Source organism: Podarcis vaucheri (assembly GCF_965113315.1).
Source record: "Podarcis vaucheri genome assembly, chromosome: 10".
NCBI classification, from domain to species: Eukaryota; Metazoa; Chordata; class Lepidosauria; order Squamata; family Lacertidae; genus Podarcis; species Podarcis vaucheri.
The window spans coordinates 46,157,589-46,174,719 of NC_138748.1; the positions used below are offsets into that span (position 1 = coordinate 46,157,589).

General features: G+C 46.0%; 1 protein-coding gene across 3 annotated transcripts in view; it reads left to right on the forward strand.

The window, feature by feature from the left end:
• CARD10 (caspase recruitment domain family member 10) overlaps positions 1-5,698 on the forward strand; it is a 40,862-nt gene extending 35,164 nt beyond the window's left edge. For all 3 annotated transcript variants that reach the window (XM_082241411.1, XM_082241412.1, XM_082241413.1), the window contains 4 exons: positions 332-484; positions 2,004-2,125; positions 2,850-2,965; positions 5,005-5,698. In XM_082241411.1, the coding sequence (XP_082097537.1) occupies positions 332-484; positions 2,004-2,125; positions 2,850-2,965; positions 5,005-5,212 (599 nt within the window). In that variant the 3' untranslated portion in view covers positions 5,213-5,698. The remainder of the gene's footprint in view (positions 1-331; positions 485-2,003; positions 2,126-2,849; positions 2,966-5,004) is intronic.
• The last annotated feature ends 11,433 nt before the right edge of the window (positions 5,699-17,131 follow it).

Here is a 17,131-nt window from a genome sequence, read left to right on the forward strand (position 1 = left end):
CTCCTGGTTGCTATTGGACTCAAATTCCCATCAGCCTCGACCAGCATGGCCAGTGCTCAGGAATTATGGGAGCTGCAGTCCAGCAGCACTTGGAGAGCAACAGGTTTCCCATCCCTGCTTCGTGTTGGGTCACAGGACTCCTTGTTCCGCTTGGAAAATAAATAAGCAGGCCCTCTCCAGCCAGAACAGGGCTGAGCAGAGCTTGCAGGGGTCAGGGAATGGGGACCTCAAAGGCCCACGCAGCTCCCAACCATCACCATATTAAAGACATATAAGCCAGCAAGCCTGCCCTCGCTTCTCTTGCTCACTGACCCTGCCTTTTTATTTGCAGGTGGAACTGAAAAGCCCTACAGCCCAGTATGTCCTCTCATGGTTCAGACCCGTCGTCCTGTCATGCTCTCACCTGCATGCTTAGCACCCCGTCTCATTAAGAACCTTCTGGCTCTCCCTTCCTCCCATCAGGACTTTTGCTCGTGCCCGTCTGGTAAGCAGGAGAGGCTGAGTGATTTGACAATGGGCCGGTGGTGAAGCCGGAAACGCCAAGTGGGTCTACATCCTTTATCCTAGCTCTGGACTTGCACCTTGAGACCATGCTAGGAAATGAGTCTCTGGTTTAATAATCTTTACTCCTACAGGAGTAAGCATTGAAAGTCTCCTTTTCATGCCTCTAGCTCAGAGTTGGGGTGATCCAGGCCTTGCAGAGGTTGCAACTCCCCATCATCTCAACCTGTTGGTCCTACTGGCTGGGGTTGATGGGAGATGTAGCCCAACCACACCTGAAGGACCACATGTTCTCCACCCTTGCTTTGAGCAAGGATCTTCCTTCTGCATCTTGAAGTGGGTGGGGGGCAACTTTTGACAAGACTTTGTGCCTTTTGCCCTTCCCTACCTGAGCCCCACAAATGCAGGTTCCACACTTTGGGTGTAGGAAACAGAACTCTGAGGATCTCTATTCATGGAAAGCAGAGATGGGAGACCTATGGCCTTCCTGACATTGTTGGACTCCAACTCCCATCGGCCCCAGCCAACGTAGCCAGTGGCCAGGGATGATGGGAGTTGGAGTCCAACAACATCCAGAAGGCCACAGGTCCCCCACCCATGATGTAAAGAAGAAAACCCGCCACTGACCCATGTTCATGGCCCATAGTGTTGCTGCTGATACAAAATTAATGCCTCCTAATGCAGTGAAATGTGGGAGCTTGAGGTTGTGCTATGATTCTTGTACCGTGTGGTGTGGAAAATGAAAGGACAGGAAGTTCTTCTGCATCGAGGTCAGGGCCAATAGATGGATCTTGAAAAAAATCCATTGGTTGATCTCCTTAACAAAACTACTGGGAACTACAGCGCTAAGGTCATAAAAACAAAAGACGTTGCTTCTGTTTTCCTTCCCTTGCAAAAGAAAAAAAATAGGGCAATTTTTTTGAGAAAAGTTCTGCATTGCAACTTGCATGATTTACAGTGCGATCCAATGCATGTTTATTCAAAAATATCTCCCAGTGTGTTCAGTGGATTTGACTCGCAGGTTTGCCTTAGGCTGCCATTCCCTGCACTCTTAACTGAAAATAAATGTAACTGAATTCACTGGGACTTAATTTTGATTAAAGAGAATTTCAGATTGAAGGTGCATGTCTTAGCCTAGGCTAGGGGTGAGCAGCCTTTTTCAGCCATGGGCCGGTCCACTGTGCCTCAGACCATGTGGTGGGCTGGACTATTTTTTTTTTTGGGGGGGGGGATGAACGAATTCCTATGCCCCACGAATAACCCAAAGATGCATTTTAAATAAAAGCACACATTCTACTCATGTAAAAACATGCAGATTCCCAGACCGTCTGCGGGCCGGATTGAGAAGGCGATTGGGCCGCATCTGGCCCACGGGCCTTAGGTTGCCTACTCCTGGCCTAGGCTTTGAAAGCAAACCCCCCCCCCCCAATGACAACTCATTCTTATTGTAACATCTCCTCCACAACTTGTCCTTTTGTGGTTTTTGCTCCCTGTATTCACAGATGCCCCTCCTGACCAAAGACTCTCCTCTGCCTCCTCCAAGAATATTCTTATCGCTGATGGGATCTCTGAAAGCCAGAGGAACTGCGGGAAGATGCGCACCATCAAGGAGGCTATTGGAAAGGTGAGGACTAGAGCACTGCAATTTCAGGGCTGAGAGGCAGGGCGAGACGAACGGTTATGCTAAACCGCCTTATGGAAAAACTCGAGACAAATTAGATTCCCCTTTTATTGTAACACTACCCTGGCAACTCTTTGTGGCGAGAGCATCTACACTGCTATTCCCAATTACTCTCAGAGCAGGGAGTGTACTAGCGGCCATCTGGAGCTGTGGGAAATTTAATGGCTACACTTTGGCCCTGCTTCCAGGGAGGGGAATCCAAATTATCTTCCTCTACCTCAAACCAGTCCCAACAAGCTGTCTCCACAACTTCCTATGTAAGCTCCATGACTGCCATTTTGTGTAATATCTGTTCACATCCCATTTGTCCTCCTTCTCCAGAGAAGAGGGTCTTCTGAGTGCAGATCTGCAAGCTGGTGGGCTATGCAGGTCTGTGGGGTGATGCTCTCCTTGACTAGCATGGGAGACCGAGTGTCCCTGAAGGTGAGTGTCGAGTTCTCCTCCCACCCAGACGTATCGGACACCCAGCATGCTGTATATCAACTGACCCTGCCCTTCAATTCTCTCTTTTTCCTCACTGGTTTGGTTGTAAATCCCATCCTTTAATGGAATTACTATTGGAAAAGCAATGATATTTCACAGTGTAGGGTTTGATTTAATGTAACTTGTCAGGGACGGGTTATTTCTTTTCCATTTAAATCAGTAAATCTGTTGGATTTCCTTGCAGAACAAACACTGCCTGCTGGAGCTGGAGGTCCAGGTGGCGAGGGAACTAATTAAAAGTGAAATATACCCCATTGTTATCCATGTCGAGGTCACAGAGAAGAACGTCAGGGGAGTCAGGTATGAAAAGCCCTTCTCAGGATTGACACGGGTTGCAATGCAGATGGGAAGAGCTGGCTTCAGATGGTATAGGCAGTCCGGCACCCCCTGCTCTGCCCTGACACAGCTCCAGATGAGAGCCCTTCTTCCTCTAGCTGAGCCTGCCGGAAGAAGCACCAACCTTTCCATTGTGCCTAGACCCAGCTCCATGCCCTACTGAATTACCACCTGGAGAAGGGCAATAGCTCAGTGGAAGAGCATCTTCTTTGCGTGTAGCATGTCCCAGATTCACCCTCTAGCACCTGCTACTAGGAGAGACACTGTCTGAAATCTGTGTTGCATGCACAGTCTCCCAGGTTCAGTCGTTGGCGTTTCCAAGTGGGGCTGTGAGATAGCCCTGTCTGAAATCCTGGGAAGCTGCTGCCAGTCAGTGTGGACCGAGCTAAATGAACAAATGGCCTGGTCCAGCTCGCTCTGTAGAGGATGAGGCTCTGAATCTCAGGGTCATGTGTTTGAGTCTCACGTTGGGCAAAAGTTTCCTGCATCGCAGGGGATTGGACTAGATGGCACTTGTGGTCTCTTCCAACTCTACAATTTTATGATTCTATGAATATAAGGCAGCGGACTTAGGGAAATGTTCACTGATACCAAGATGAGGGATTCTATGGAATGCAGATAGAGAGAATTGATAAGAATAATGATCTGTTGTGATCTTGATGGAAGCATACAATAGATGAGCCTTCTTGTGTTTTGGCTCATCTTCCTCCCCCCCTTTTTATTTTATTTTTTTCCTCCTCCTCCTCCTTTCCTTTCCCTTTCCCTTTTTTATTTTTTCTTTCCCTTAATAGCTTATGTTCTATGCCATATACTTTGATATTTTTTGTAGTTTTTAAAGCTTTTTTCATTATTATTATTATTAAGGATTTTTCATAATAAATTTTCTTCGATTTTGATTGTTTATATTTATCTGTATTTGTTTAAAGCAAAATAAAAGTATGAAAAAAAATAAAAAATAAGGCAGCGGACTGGGGCATTGAAGCGTCTAAGGAGGTGTAGCAAGCTATGCTTGTTGAAATTTCCTCTTCTGCGCTGCAATCAAAGCTGCAGGAGCCATGTCCTCTTGTCTTGCTTTTGCAGCTGACCACCCTAGAACACAGGTGTCTCGCAGTGAGAAGACGAGTAGAACAGCTGACAAGTTTCCCTGAAAGACAATTTCCCCCATCTTTGTTGGTCCTCTCCCAAACTCCGTAGCCTCAAGGAAGTGTTTTTAGGGAACTATTCTCATTCTGTGCAAGAGGACAGTAAGACCCAATAGGCTGAGCCAATATTCTGAATCAACTGACTCGGGGGACCATAGAATTGCAGAGTTGGAAGGGACCATCTAGTTCAACCCCTTACAATGCAGGAATCTCAACAGAAGCATCCGCGACAGGTGGCCATCCAACCTCTGGTTAAAAACCTGCACCTTCATTGCTTCAGTATTTTCCTGCAACTCCTTCACAAGCAGTGCTGATGCAGAAAGCTTTTAAAAACCACCACATTAGAAGCCATATAGGTGGTTGCACTATATCTCAGTTTTCTGTATATGGATTGGCAGTGGCTCTTCCCAGTTTCGGACATGCAGTTTTTCCTGGCCTTGGGTGGAGATTGAAACCAGGGATCTTCTGCACGTGAAATGAGTGCCCTACCACTGAACTGCGCTCCATCCCCAAATACGCTGTGGACCATAAGGTTTCACCGGTTGCCCAAACTCTCCTTTGGGCGGTTACAGCGTCTGCTGAATTTTTTTAAGCTCCTTCTGCAAAAATCCTGAATGTTTTGCTTCAGATGGGAACACACGTGGACTGTGATTTGTGACATCGTTCTGGTGCAGGGGGGCGGAGGAAGCTCCCAACTGGAGCGTTTGCTTGGCGGTCCATCAGTTCTTGGGATCAGACCATTAGACTTCAACATGCTTAAGCTAACATGCTTGACTTAACCCATCTTGGCGAATGCATTATTCATAGCGTCTCGAGGAGTCTACTGATGGCATGTTTCTCTGCTGTGCTCTTCCCTTCTAGGAGCTGGCTGGGGAAGCCGGGGCTTCGCGACTCAGAGGTGCTGAAGCAGTGCCGGAAGGCCAAGTGGACTCTGCACACTTTGCCGTGCTTGGGGGCCTGGGTGGATCCTCACGCCTGGGGCAGTGCGGAGGAGCTGGTGAAGGTGGTGCGGTCCCACGTCTTCCAGGAGCAGACCAGGATTGTGTGGGTCGAGGAGAGGGATTTGTGATGGGTGTCTGGAGGTGTCTGCAAGCAGAAAAGCCTCTGCAGGACAGAGGCTTCGATCTACGACCCGCTGATGATGTTCTGGATCTGTGATTCACTCCAGATATCCTACAGACATAGCCCATTTCCTTTGTGGTCCAGTCGTTCCCTCAATTAGCCTGAGGATGGGGAAAATGTGCCTCTGCATTTCACTGCCTCCAGTATCGACTTCACTCTCCCAGGCCCTTCCTCATTTCCTGTGTTCTCTGTGGCTGTTGTCTCTACCTCCATTCACATCCTGATGGAAGTATGTGTGTGCGTTAGAGGGGGGATGAGGAGCCCTCGTATGCACGCATATGGACATACAGTGTCCCCTCAGCCAGAGGGACTGTGAGCGGGCAGGAGAGACACCCTCTGCGCCCGCCGCTTTCTTGTGCCTAAATTATTGATGGACCCTTTTTATTGAAGACCAGAATATGGAAAGAGAATTAAACAGCATTAACAATGGAAATGAACGACTGGCTGCTTCTTGAGTTCACTGGGAAGGAAGCACATTTCCAACTTGTTCCTAGTTGCCTGCCTCTGTCTCCACTCCTTCTTTTTTGCCTAGTAATAATAATTTATTGTTTATACCCCACCCATCTGGCTGGGTTTCCCCAGTCACTCTGTGCGGCTCCCAACAGAATATTAAAAACATGGTAAAACATCAAACATAAAAAACTTCCCTAACCAGGGCTGCCTTCAGGTGCCTTCTAAAAGTCAGATAGTTGTTTATTTCGTTGACATCTGATGGGAGGGCACCACTACCAAGAAGGCCTGGTTCCCTGTAACCTCACTTCTCACAATGAGGCAACCACCAGAAGACCTTCGGAGCTGGAGCTCAGTGTCTGGGCTGAATGATGGGGATGGAGACGCTCCTTCAGGTATACTGGGCTGAGGCCGTTTAGGGCTTTAAAGGTCAGCACCAACACTTTGAATTGTGCTTGGAATTGTGCACAATTCTTGAATTGTGTCTCTTTGCCGTTCACCTGCTGCCTCTTGTGTGGCTAAAGGCACAAACTGTAAGTAGGAATCTGCCTTATACCAAGTCGGACTTGCAGTGTTGTCTGCACTGACTGGTGGTGATTCTGCAGAGTTACAGGCAGGGGTCACTTCTAGCTTTACCTGGAGAAGCTGAAGATTGAAGCTTGGATGTTCTGCTTGCATAGCAGATACTTTACCAATGACCCATGGCCCCTTCTAGCGAAAGAGTGGCTGTCGCTTCTGTTCCTAGGCAACTTCCTGTTCCTCTTTGATTCCTTCCCCCTCAGTCCTCAGGAACAGCTGTAGTGCTTTGTCAGAAACAAGAGGTTGGGTCCACAAGGGCCTCCAGAAAGTCAGCTGTTGCACTTACTCAACAGAGGCTGTCTTCACTTAAATCTCATGAGCTGGGGTTGCCAACAGGGTGCCCTCCAATTATAGCTCCCATCACTCCTGACCATTGGCTGTTCTGCCCTGGACTGATGGGGAGCTGGAGTCCAGTAACACCATGTTGGCTGCCCCTTGATGTAGGATGACTTGCTAAGATCACTCGGCCTTGAACTCTTCCATCTTATCTTTTCCCCATGGACATGGGGGCCAAGAATGGGGTGGAGCGGAAGAGGATGAAGCACAGTCAATGAAATGCACGGAGGGGGGAGAGTGAAGAGCTACCATGCAGAAGTCAGCCCCAGCTGGCTTTTGGTACATAACAGAGCTCTTGGCTTACCTTCTGAGTTGTGTTCTGGGAAGGATGTGACTTAGAGAGAGAGTTGGTCTGCTCCCAGAGCTTGTCTTCTGTTGCTTCTAGGGGCCCACTGATGTGCAAGATGCCACAAAAGTCTGGCAAGTGTTCGTAAAGGAGGGTTGTGGAAAGCTGGTATAGAGCAGCTCCTTAGGCTCTTCCTGAGTCAAGCCATTGGCCCTTTTAGCTCAATGCTGTCTATACACTGGCTGGCAGTGGCTCTCCAATATGGTCTCTCCAAGCTTTACCAGCACCTTGTTCCTGGCTTGAAGAAACTCAGACATTTTTTTGGCAGCCGTATTTCACTGTAGGAATCACACCCCACACTGTTTCTCTTCCCTGTGTTTGTTTCAGAACCTGTTTCTGATGCCCACAATTTCTTCTGGGGCCCACTTGCGGTGGCTACTTCTGCATTTGTACTTTACCAGTTCCTTTCACGCCAGCGGCCTGGTTCCCTGTGTGGGCAGAGCTGGGTTAAAGAAGTCTTGGGTAAATATTAACCCTGCAAGTTAATTTGGCCTGCCGCAGAGCAAGGGCAGCTCCAGGCGTGTTAGCAGAGGAATGCCATTTGCCTCCTCAGGCAGCTATTAGAAGGGTAGTAAATACCTTGTAGAAGTCGTGTAAAGAGTCATTTAATGCAGCTGCATTTGGGAAGGTGCAAATGGGGGGGGGGTTGTTCTGTAAAGCCATAAAACTAAAGGAGGAGGTTATTTCTCAAGAACATCAACAAAAACACCACCAAAAGATGAAAAACGGCAGCAAGGATAAGATAAGCATTAACATAACACAGTCCTATGCATGACTTGTTGTAAGGCATCTTTTAATATTCCTAATCATAATTCATCTCAGTTGTGGCCTTATAGGCCATTGCAGTTTCTCTGAATTATCGATTTAGAATCGAACCCAAAGATATGGGTGTTCTGAGAACAGGGATTAGATTTATGTTTGGACTGCAGACTGTGACTTTCTAACACTCTTGTACAGATGGGCTTCTCAGGCTTATAGCCAGTCTGGTTTCATAGGTTCAAGAACCCCAATATATTGGGATACAAATTGCTGGATAGGAAGGGGGGAAATGTTGCTTGCCTGCTGCTAGTGTTGGACACATCTAACCTTGGCTGTTCTGGATTCCCTCTTTTTCAACGCCTTGGTTGGCAGATTGAGAACAGCACTTATTTTTTATTTTGTTCATTTCTTTAAAATATAAATATCCCTCTATTTTTAATTAGGTGGCTAAGAAATAGTAGTACAAATAAAAACGCCGGTAAAAACATCTCAGCGTTGAGTAAAAATGCAGGCTGGATAAGGAACAAATGAACCTATTAGATTATAAAACAAATCCTTTAAAAGCCCAGTCGAAAAGGAGCATCTTTTAAAAGTCGGCAGGATTGGACTGTGGGAAAACTCGTTCCGGAATGTCAGGGATATAGAAGAAAGGATATTGCTTTTTTCCAACTGAGCTTAGCACCTGTAGCAAAGGGGCTTTATGTGTGTCCTCTTCCACAGCTGTTGAAGGGTAGGGAGGCTCTTGTAGTGCCCATGTATTACAGAGCCTTTTCAAGTCAAAAGCCAACATGTTGAATTTTACCTGGATGTTAATAGGTAACTTGAGCAACTGATCAGGCTGAACACGCTCACATGTGTCATTCACCTTGTGAGGAGTCTGGCTCGGATATGCTGCACAAATTGGCCCTGCCAAACAGCCTCCAAGGGTTGCTCCACGAAAAGTGCCTCCTGGCAGCCCATCCTTAAAGACACAGAAACATGAATGATGGTAGCCAGAGCCTTAGTGGGCGGGTTGGAAGGATATTAACTGAAGCAGTAAGAGAGAGGAGGCCAGATGATTTTGTGCTGGGAGAGTAATATAATAATAATTTATTAAGCACCTAAACAACTAGGTGCTGTACAATCAATGAAGAACAATAAAACAAATGGCTCTGCCAACAGGCTTAGTGTCTGTAAATCAAATGCGGAGCAGACATGGTAAATTATCATCGGAGTAACACTGATAGCAGACTTGAGCAGGCTGCTGGCCTCAGGCCAGTCTCAAAGCAGCATAACAGCTGCAAATTCCACTGGAGGCAGCAGGGACCTCCCACCATTTTGTCTGGGTCCAAATCTTAGGAGGGTTGAGGGCTACCATGTATGGTTCTCTACATCACTCTGGGAGTCTCCTGTTACTCTGGGTGCTCCAGGTATCTGTTGATGTTTCTCTTTAGCTGCTTTGGGTCAGAAAACGGCATGCGAAGCGAATGAGGGGACAAATTGACTCGCCTGCGAGGAAAGGTTGCGGCATTCAAGACAATTTAGTTAGCAGAAAAGGAAGTAAGAGGTGGCACGATAAAATTACATACGGCATGGAGAAATCGGTAGAGGAACATTTTCCTCTCCTTTTAAATTCTTTATTAATTTATTTGGTTTTTCAAATTACAATTTTACAGAGATATATCAAACATAAATCATAAAAACAAGATTCCAAGGAATCTCTTGGACTTCCGTTCTCTGATATTAATCATTTCCTCCTGCATCTTTTATGATGATCCAAATCTTTTACATCTCCATTGTGTCCAGAATTCACCCTTAAACTACAAGTGATATTCCAATCCTACTAACGATTTTAACTGTCTTTAAGATAAGTTACAAATTCCCCCCATTCCTTATTAAAATTTTGGTCTAAATGATTTCTGACTCTTCCAGTTATTTTACCCATTTCAGCATCGTCCATCAACTTCATTCTTCTGTGGTAGGTACTGTATCTTCTTTCCATCTCTGGGCCAATAACATCTGTGCAGCCATCAGCAGCCTTTGGGAACATTACTAGCAGGGTTATCTGAAGATTTGTAAGATGAAATTACTACCTATTCAGGATGAGTAATGTAATAACTTAGGTAATGATATAGCCAGAATAGGAAAGGAAGTGAAATGCAAAGATGCAAAATTTAAGTTTGTAAACCATTAGGTGGGAGGGAGGGAAGTCATTAGGCTCAGTTGAGCCAAAGAGATTTAATAAGGGGATATGATGCTACGCAATGTAATTATATGTAAAATTAATAAAAATTATTATTAAAAAAATAACATCTGTGCAGCCAAGGCAAATTTTCCTCTCATATAACGCTAGAACCTGTGGACATCCCATCCAATGAAGTTGATTGTTAAGAGGATTCAGGAAAATGCTTCTTCACACATTGCATAGTCAGACTATGGAACTCACTGCCACAGGAGGCAGTGACGCTACCAACTTGGATAGCTTGAAAAGAGGACTGGACAGATTCTTGGAGAAGGCTTTCAATGGGTACTAGCCATGATGGCTGTGCTCTGCTCCCACAGATGGAGGGAGCATAGCTGTCAACTTACAGATTTGAAAATAAGGGACCAGCAGCCTCAAAAATAAGGGATCAGCAGCCAAAATAAGGGATTTTAGTCAACCAACAGCCAAACGAAGCCTCAAGTGGTGGTTCCCATAGCGCAGCAACCCGGCAAAGGGGATGCAGCAAGGAAAACCACCTTCACCTCTCCGCTGGGAAGCGCTGAGCAAAGGCGAGTCCCCAGGCAATGCGGCCGATTTGATCGGCACAAGGCATGCAAACTCCACCCCCCCAGTCATTCTTAGACTCCTTATTGGGTGAGCAAAGCAGCCAAGCAACACAGTTGGAGCCTCCTTCCTCCCTGGCTGGCAGGCAGGGAGGGAGAGGAGCTGCTTCCTTTGAAACCCGGGAAATTTAAGGGACATCATCAATAAGGGACAGCAGCGGGACATGGCGCTGGGATAAGGGACTGTCCCGCCAAATAAGGGACGATTGACAGCTATGGGAGGGAGTAATGCTTTTGAGTACCAGTTGCCGACAACCGCAGGAGGGGAGAGTGCTGTTGTGTTTGAGCCCTGCTTGTGGGTTTCCCACAGGCGTCTGGTTGGCCACTTTGAGAACATCGGTTCTTCCTATGCTCTCATGTCAGTGGAACACCTCCAAGGATTTGTTTCTCTGGGGTTGCCAGTTTGACCCATGTAGAGTGCTGGAGCTTTGCAAATGTGAAGTTTATCAGGCCTCGGGGCCTAAGGCATGTTGTTCCCAATAAGTCAGTGAAAGAACACGCTGATGTTCAAAGGGAATCTAAAAATAATATATACATTTATATATTAAAATACCAGGGGAGCACCAAAGAAATGGAAAGCTGCCTGGAGTTCTGTGAAAAATCTGTGGCAGATAGAATACCGTGCCTTTCGGAAGAGGTAAGTGCTCAGCTATGGCTAAAACGAAGCAGTTCAAATATTATTTCACTCTACATTTTAGTTATTAATTTTATATCCCATTCGTCATCCCAAAGGAGCCCAGGACATCTGTGATAATGCAATGCAATTACAAATATTGTTTAAAAAACATTTTAAAACAATTGAAATGTCTGAAAACACATAACTCTCACAGCCAGTAATTTCAAGGTTGCCAAGAACAGGGTTTTTCAGCTATCAAATGCCTGGGTCAACAGAAATGTCTTAAATGCTTCCTAGAAGTTAATAATGGGGGCATTCCAGAAATGGTGATCTGCCACTGAGAAGGTCCTGCCATGGGTCAAATGGGCTGTATCCTGCAACAGCACCACCAACAGGGCATCCTATGCTGATTATGGGATACTCTGCTGGGACAATTATGGACTTTGGATTTGGGGGTGGTGGTTGGAAATAGGAGCTGTGCAGTGTATAATCTTTGAACAACAGCAACAAAAGAGAAAATAAAATCCCATTGGGGAAAAAGTTAAACTCTGTGTCAGGAATATGATCTGGAGTGAGCCTGGGACTAGGAGTCAGGACCACACAGAAATCAAGATCAAAGAGCCAACCAGGACCAACAAGACTGGGTTTGCCACAGTTCATGCAGCCTCTGTCGGCCAAGCAAATCACTGCTGAGACCGGAATATGTTTTACACTCCTTCCTGTTGTTCTTCAATGAAAGGCTGCAGTTAAACATTTCACCACATGGGGCAGTGGTCAGCAGTTCCTAACACTGTTCCCAAAATACTGAATTCTGCAACCTATATAAATTATGCAAATAGAGCAGATTTGCATAATTTCACTTGTTTTGCATAATTGTTTATCATCTATTATGTTTATTCTTTTAAATAATTTATTCTGTGGTGTTTTGTTTTTCAAAAATAGAACTAATCAAGGGAAGAGGAAAAAATCTTGGCCAAACAAGCTAGCGCTCCATTTTCAACCACTGGACATCTTATTCATCTGCTCCTTTGACTTCCAAGAGTTCAGCAGACTTCGTCTAACACTTTCAAATATACATTCGAAGCAATAAGGCCTAGATGCCTGCTTTTTTTTACAAAAATGTAAGCCAAGACCTTTAAAGGTAAAGGTAAAGGTACCCCTGCCAGTACGGGCCAGTCTTGACAGACTCTAGGGTTGTGCGCTCATCTCACTCTAGAGGCCGGAAGCCAGCGCTGTCCGCAGACACTTCCGTGTCACGTGGCCAGCGAGACAAAGCTGCTCTGGCGAACTGGCACCAGAGCAGCACACGGAAATGCCGTTTACCTTCCCACCTTTATCTACTTGCACTTAAGGGTGCTTTCGAACTGCTAGGTAGGCAGGAGCTGGGACCGAACAACGGGAGCTCACCCCGCCACAGGGATTCGAACCGCCGACCATGCGATCGGCAAGTCCTAGGCGCTGAGGTTTTACCCACAGTGCCACCCGCGTCCCGCCAAGACCTTTAGGAAGCTGCATAAGCCACCCACAACCAATTTTTGGTCCACTTGTGTCTTTCTGTGGGATTGTTAGCATCCACAAAGCTGTGAAATATGGGTCTCCTAGAGGAAGGAATCGGACTGGAGGGTTAACTCCATCTGCAACTGAACTTGGGGAGGGGTAGCTTGGCTTGGTGTATGCAGCAGTACTCACTTAAGCAGCTATTGATTGCTGAATCGTAAAAGTGACTGCAAGTAACAGCACTACATTATGAGCATTGGGAGTATGTTGGGAAATAGAACTTCATAAGCTGGAAAGGAGCATAGTTTCATAAGATGGAAGGTGGCCATGTGCCCTGCCTTAAAGAGGACAGTCCTCTGTTTGAAGGGCTGCCCGAGTCCAGCCCAAGTCTGGTTTAAAGAAAAAGAACAATAAGAAGGAAGAGAGGCAGGGGCCTCGAAGATGCTCTTCCAGTTTGCAATTGGGCAGCAGACTGAGCAGGCACACAGGTTATGCAGGCATTCCTCAATCCATTAAGATGTATTTCTATTTAAATCATAGTAATCCTACATTGGGGACGCCTGTGGGTTAAACCACAGAGCCTAGGACTTGCCGATCAGAAGGTCGGCGGTTCGAATCCCCGCAACGGGGTGAGCTCCCGTTGCTTGGTCCCTGCTCCTGCCATCCTAGCAGTTCGAAAGCACGTCAAAGTGCAAGTAGATAAATAGGTACTGCTCCAGCGGGAAGCTAAACGGCGTTTCCATGCGCTGCTCTGGTTCACCAGAAGCGGCTTAGTCATGCTGGCCACATGACCCGGAAGCTGTACGCTGGCTCCCTTGGCCAATAAAGCGAAATATGCGCCGCAACCCCAGAGTCAGTCATGAGTCAGGGGTCCCTTTACCTTTACCTTTAATCCTACATTTCCATTTCTACATATGAAATAGCATATGCAGATTCCAGTCCTCTGAGTGGGCGTGGATGGAGTGCAGCAGGCAAGGGGTGACCCCAGTGTGGTTCAGCTCGGCTTCCTCTCTGCGGGCATCGGGGGGGGGGCTTTCCTGTCAAGGGCAGCATCGGCCAGCCAGGCTCCACCCTGTGCAGGTGGGCAGGCAGGTAGAACAGTGTGGCTCTGGTGGGGGGTCACTCTGGCAGTGTCTGCGGTGAAGTCTGGGCTAACAAAGCAGACTCCGTTCATCCTCCTTGCCCCGCCCCTGCCTGGCACACACACCCGGGGCACCGGCAAACCAAGCTACGCCACTAAGTAGACAATCCTTGTGGTCCCTTCCAACTATGATTCTAAGAATTGGGGGTCCTTACGGAATATTCTGTCACTGATCGTTATGCTGTACAGTGGTACCTCGGGTTAAGAACTTAATTCATTCCGGAGGTCAGTTCTTAACCTGAAACTGTTCTTAACCTGAGACACCACTTTAGCTAATGGGGTCTCCCGCTACCGCTGCACGATTTCTGTTCTCATCCTGAAGCAAAGTTCTTAACCCCAGGTACTATTTCTGGGTTAGCAGAGTCTGTAACCTGAAGCGTCTGTAACCTGAAGCATCTGTAACCCAAGATACCACTGTATAGTTTATTTTATTTCAGATTGTTGTTTTAGCATTTGTATTTAAAAGCTCTTTTTTGTGTGATTGCTGATAGCCACTCTGGGCTCTTGTGGGAGCAAGAATGGTGTGTCTGGAAATAATAATAATAATAATAATAATAATAATAATAATAATAATAATAATAATCCAATTTGTATTCTCTGGCAAAAACCTAGTAATTAAAACAACAACCCTGTTGCCAACAACCTGCCTGTGATATCTGAATGACCCATTTTCATAATTTAGAATCCCCCATCCAGCCATCTGAAAGTACCCTAAGGCAAAAATCTTGCAAGATGTGAGCTAACGCACAATCCCAACAGGTGGTCTGGGGGAACATGGACCAGAATTGATAGATTGGTAAGTTTGCATGGTTGGGCACTATTGCAGCTAGGGAAGCTGGAAGGGATTTGAAAGCTGGAAGGGAATCTAAAAATCTAGGTCAAAAAGACTAGATGTGCATATCTTCCCTTCAAGATGCCATTGATAATATTCTAAAAGGCAACATGTTTTAATTAGGTCACTGCTCATCAAAGCATGTAACAAAGAGAAGAATGTGCATAAAATCCAGAGCAGCATGATCTACTTGGAATGAATGACTGTCCCTTATGGGAAGGTCTTTAGGAACAGAGATGTGGGTGGGGGAAAAGGGGAAATTATCAGTTTCACTTCTCAAAAGCAGGGAGGAGGTCAGCTTCCAGCAGCCAGCCTATAAAGGCAAGCATGTAAAAATAGAAATGTACATTTTGTGTGTGTGTGCACGCAAATGTGTCTGAGTTTAACTCACATGAGCATTTTTTCATTCCTTGCCAAACTAGGATCGCCAGATGCTCTGGTTTTCTGTTCCTTATTGCAGGAACATCATTCACAGAAGGAGAAAATGTGGCCGCTGAACTGCTCCTGTATTGTTATTCAAAATGCTACAATTCCATGAAGCGGCAGACCATATGACTCTTTTTTGAAATCTGGCAGCCTACTGCAAAGGATCCTTCTCAGCTGAAACTACCTGTGAGTATTGAAAGCAGCAAGCCCTTGGACTCTGCAATTGCAGCCTCAGCAGTGAGTCAAAGATGGTTTGGCAATCTTCAGACTCCAGGTTTAATGGCCTTGGCATTCCTCCATCTGTAGATGGCAGAGTGCATCGCTGCACGTAAGAACCATCCTCATCATGCATTTAAAGCATTCTTGCATCATCCCCCACCCCAAAGAATCCTGGGTCAAAGATCTTTCTCTCCATGGTTGCGGTTTGGCTGTGGAGTCAGGGAACTCTCCATCCCAGTGCACAAACATGGCCCTTTGCCTGATATGTTCTTGTACCTTTCACTGAAGACCATCGAAACATGCTAGTAGAAGGGCTTTTTTTCAGCTGAAACTCACTAGAACTCAGTTCTGGCACCTCTCAGACGGGCACTATTGCCACAATAAGAGAACAAGGAGGGCATTCCTGGTGAGTTCTTCTAGTACACCTTTTCTGCATAGAAAAATAGCACTGACTAGTAGACGCGGGTGGCACAGTAGGTTCAAATCCCCGAGACGGGGTGAGCTCCCATTGCTTGGTCCCTGCTCCTGCCAACCTAGCAGTTTGAAAGTATGTCAGAGTGCAAGTAGATAAATAGGTAAACGGCGGGAAGGTAAACGGCGTTTCCGTGCACTGCTCTGGTTCGCCAGAAGCGGCTTAGTCATGCTGGCCACATGACCCGGAAGCTGTACGCCGGCTCCCTTGGCCAATAAAGCGAGATGAGCGCCGCAACCCCAGAGTCGGCCACGATTGGACCTAACGGTCAGGGATCCCTTTACCTTTACCTTTAGTAGCATCTATTCTTAAACCAAGAATTGTGCTCTGACCCCAGCATCCCCTTCCATCGCTATTGCACACTGTAGAAGACTAAAACAACAACTAAATACCTTACAGCTAGTTTGCTACATTTCAAAAGGCAAGTTTGCTACCTTGACTTTTGTTTGTAAGAATTAAGCCATAATTCTTCCCCTAGATGTTTTTAATGTATGCCTAAGCATGGAAGCGCAGTAAGGGGGAGAGACAGGCATTTGCAAAGATTATCATACAGCTGTTCTTGCCAGGGGTAGCAGAGGCTGCATGCATACCGTGTATTTAATTTGGAAATTGCTTAATTGTTTAAATTGGTTGTGAACTTTTTGATGTTTTTTATTGTTTATGACTACTTTTGTTATGTTTGTAAATATGTACTTTTTCATGTTGAAACTTGCCTTGTGCATGGTTTTAACTATGAAAATGTGGCATGCAAAAAAAAATGTATGTATGTATGTATTTAAAGCATATCACTTTTTCCAATGAATCCTGGGAATGGTTGTTTACACCTCACAGAGCTACAGTTCCCAGCACCCTTAAACTACAGGTCCCAGGATTTTCTGAGGGAAAGCCATGTACTCAAAATGTGCCTTATAAGTACAATGTGCAGTGCCGGATTTATGTATAAGCTAAACAAGCTATAGCTTGGGGCCCCACTCTCTTGGGCCCCACCAAAAAATTAAAGGTGAAAAAACTGGATGTACATTTCCAAATTATAAGATAAACAAATAAAATAAAACCTACCTACAGCAACAGTGTTTTGTGTTGTGTTGGCTCCTATGATGTAAGTAATGGGCCCCGCCTGCTAGCCTGCTCCCTAAAATATCGCATATAAAGGGCCCTATTACCTTCAGTAGCTTAGGGCCTCATCAAACCCATATCATGCCCTGACAATGTGTACCCATTGTGTTGCTGCCCCTTAATATTTGAGATGTACCAGGAATTATTCCTGATAAACTAACATATTCTGGTTTCTGTCCTCTCAAACAAACTCAGCCCAGCTCTGTAATGCAAAGAGCAAAGGAATTGCTCCTTTTTACCTCCTTAATTGCCTGCAACCCACAGGTTATCAG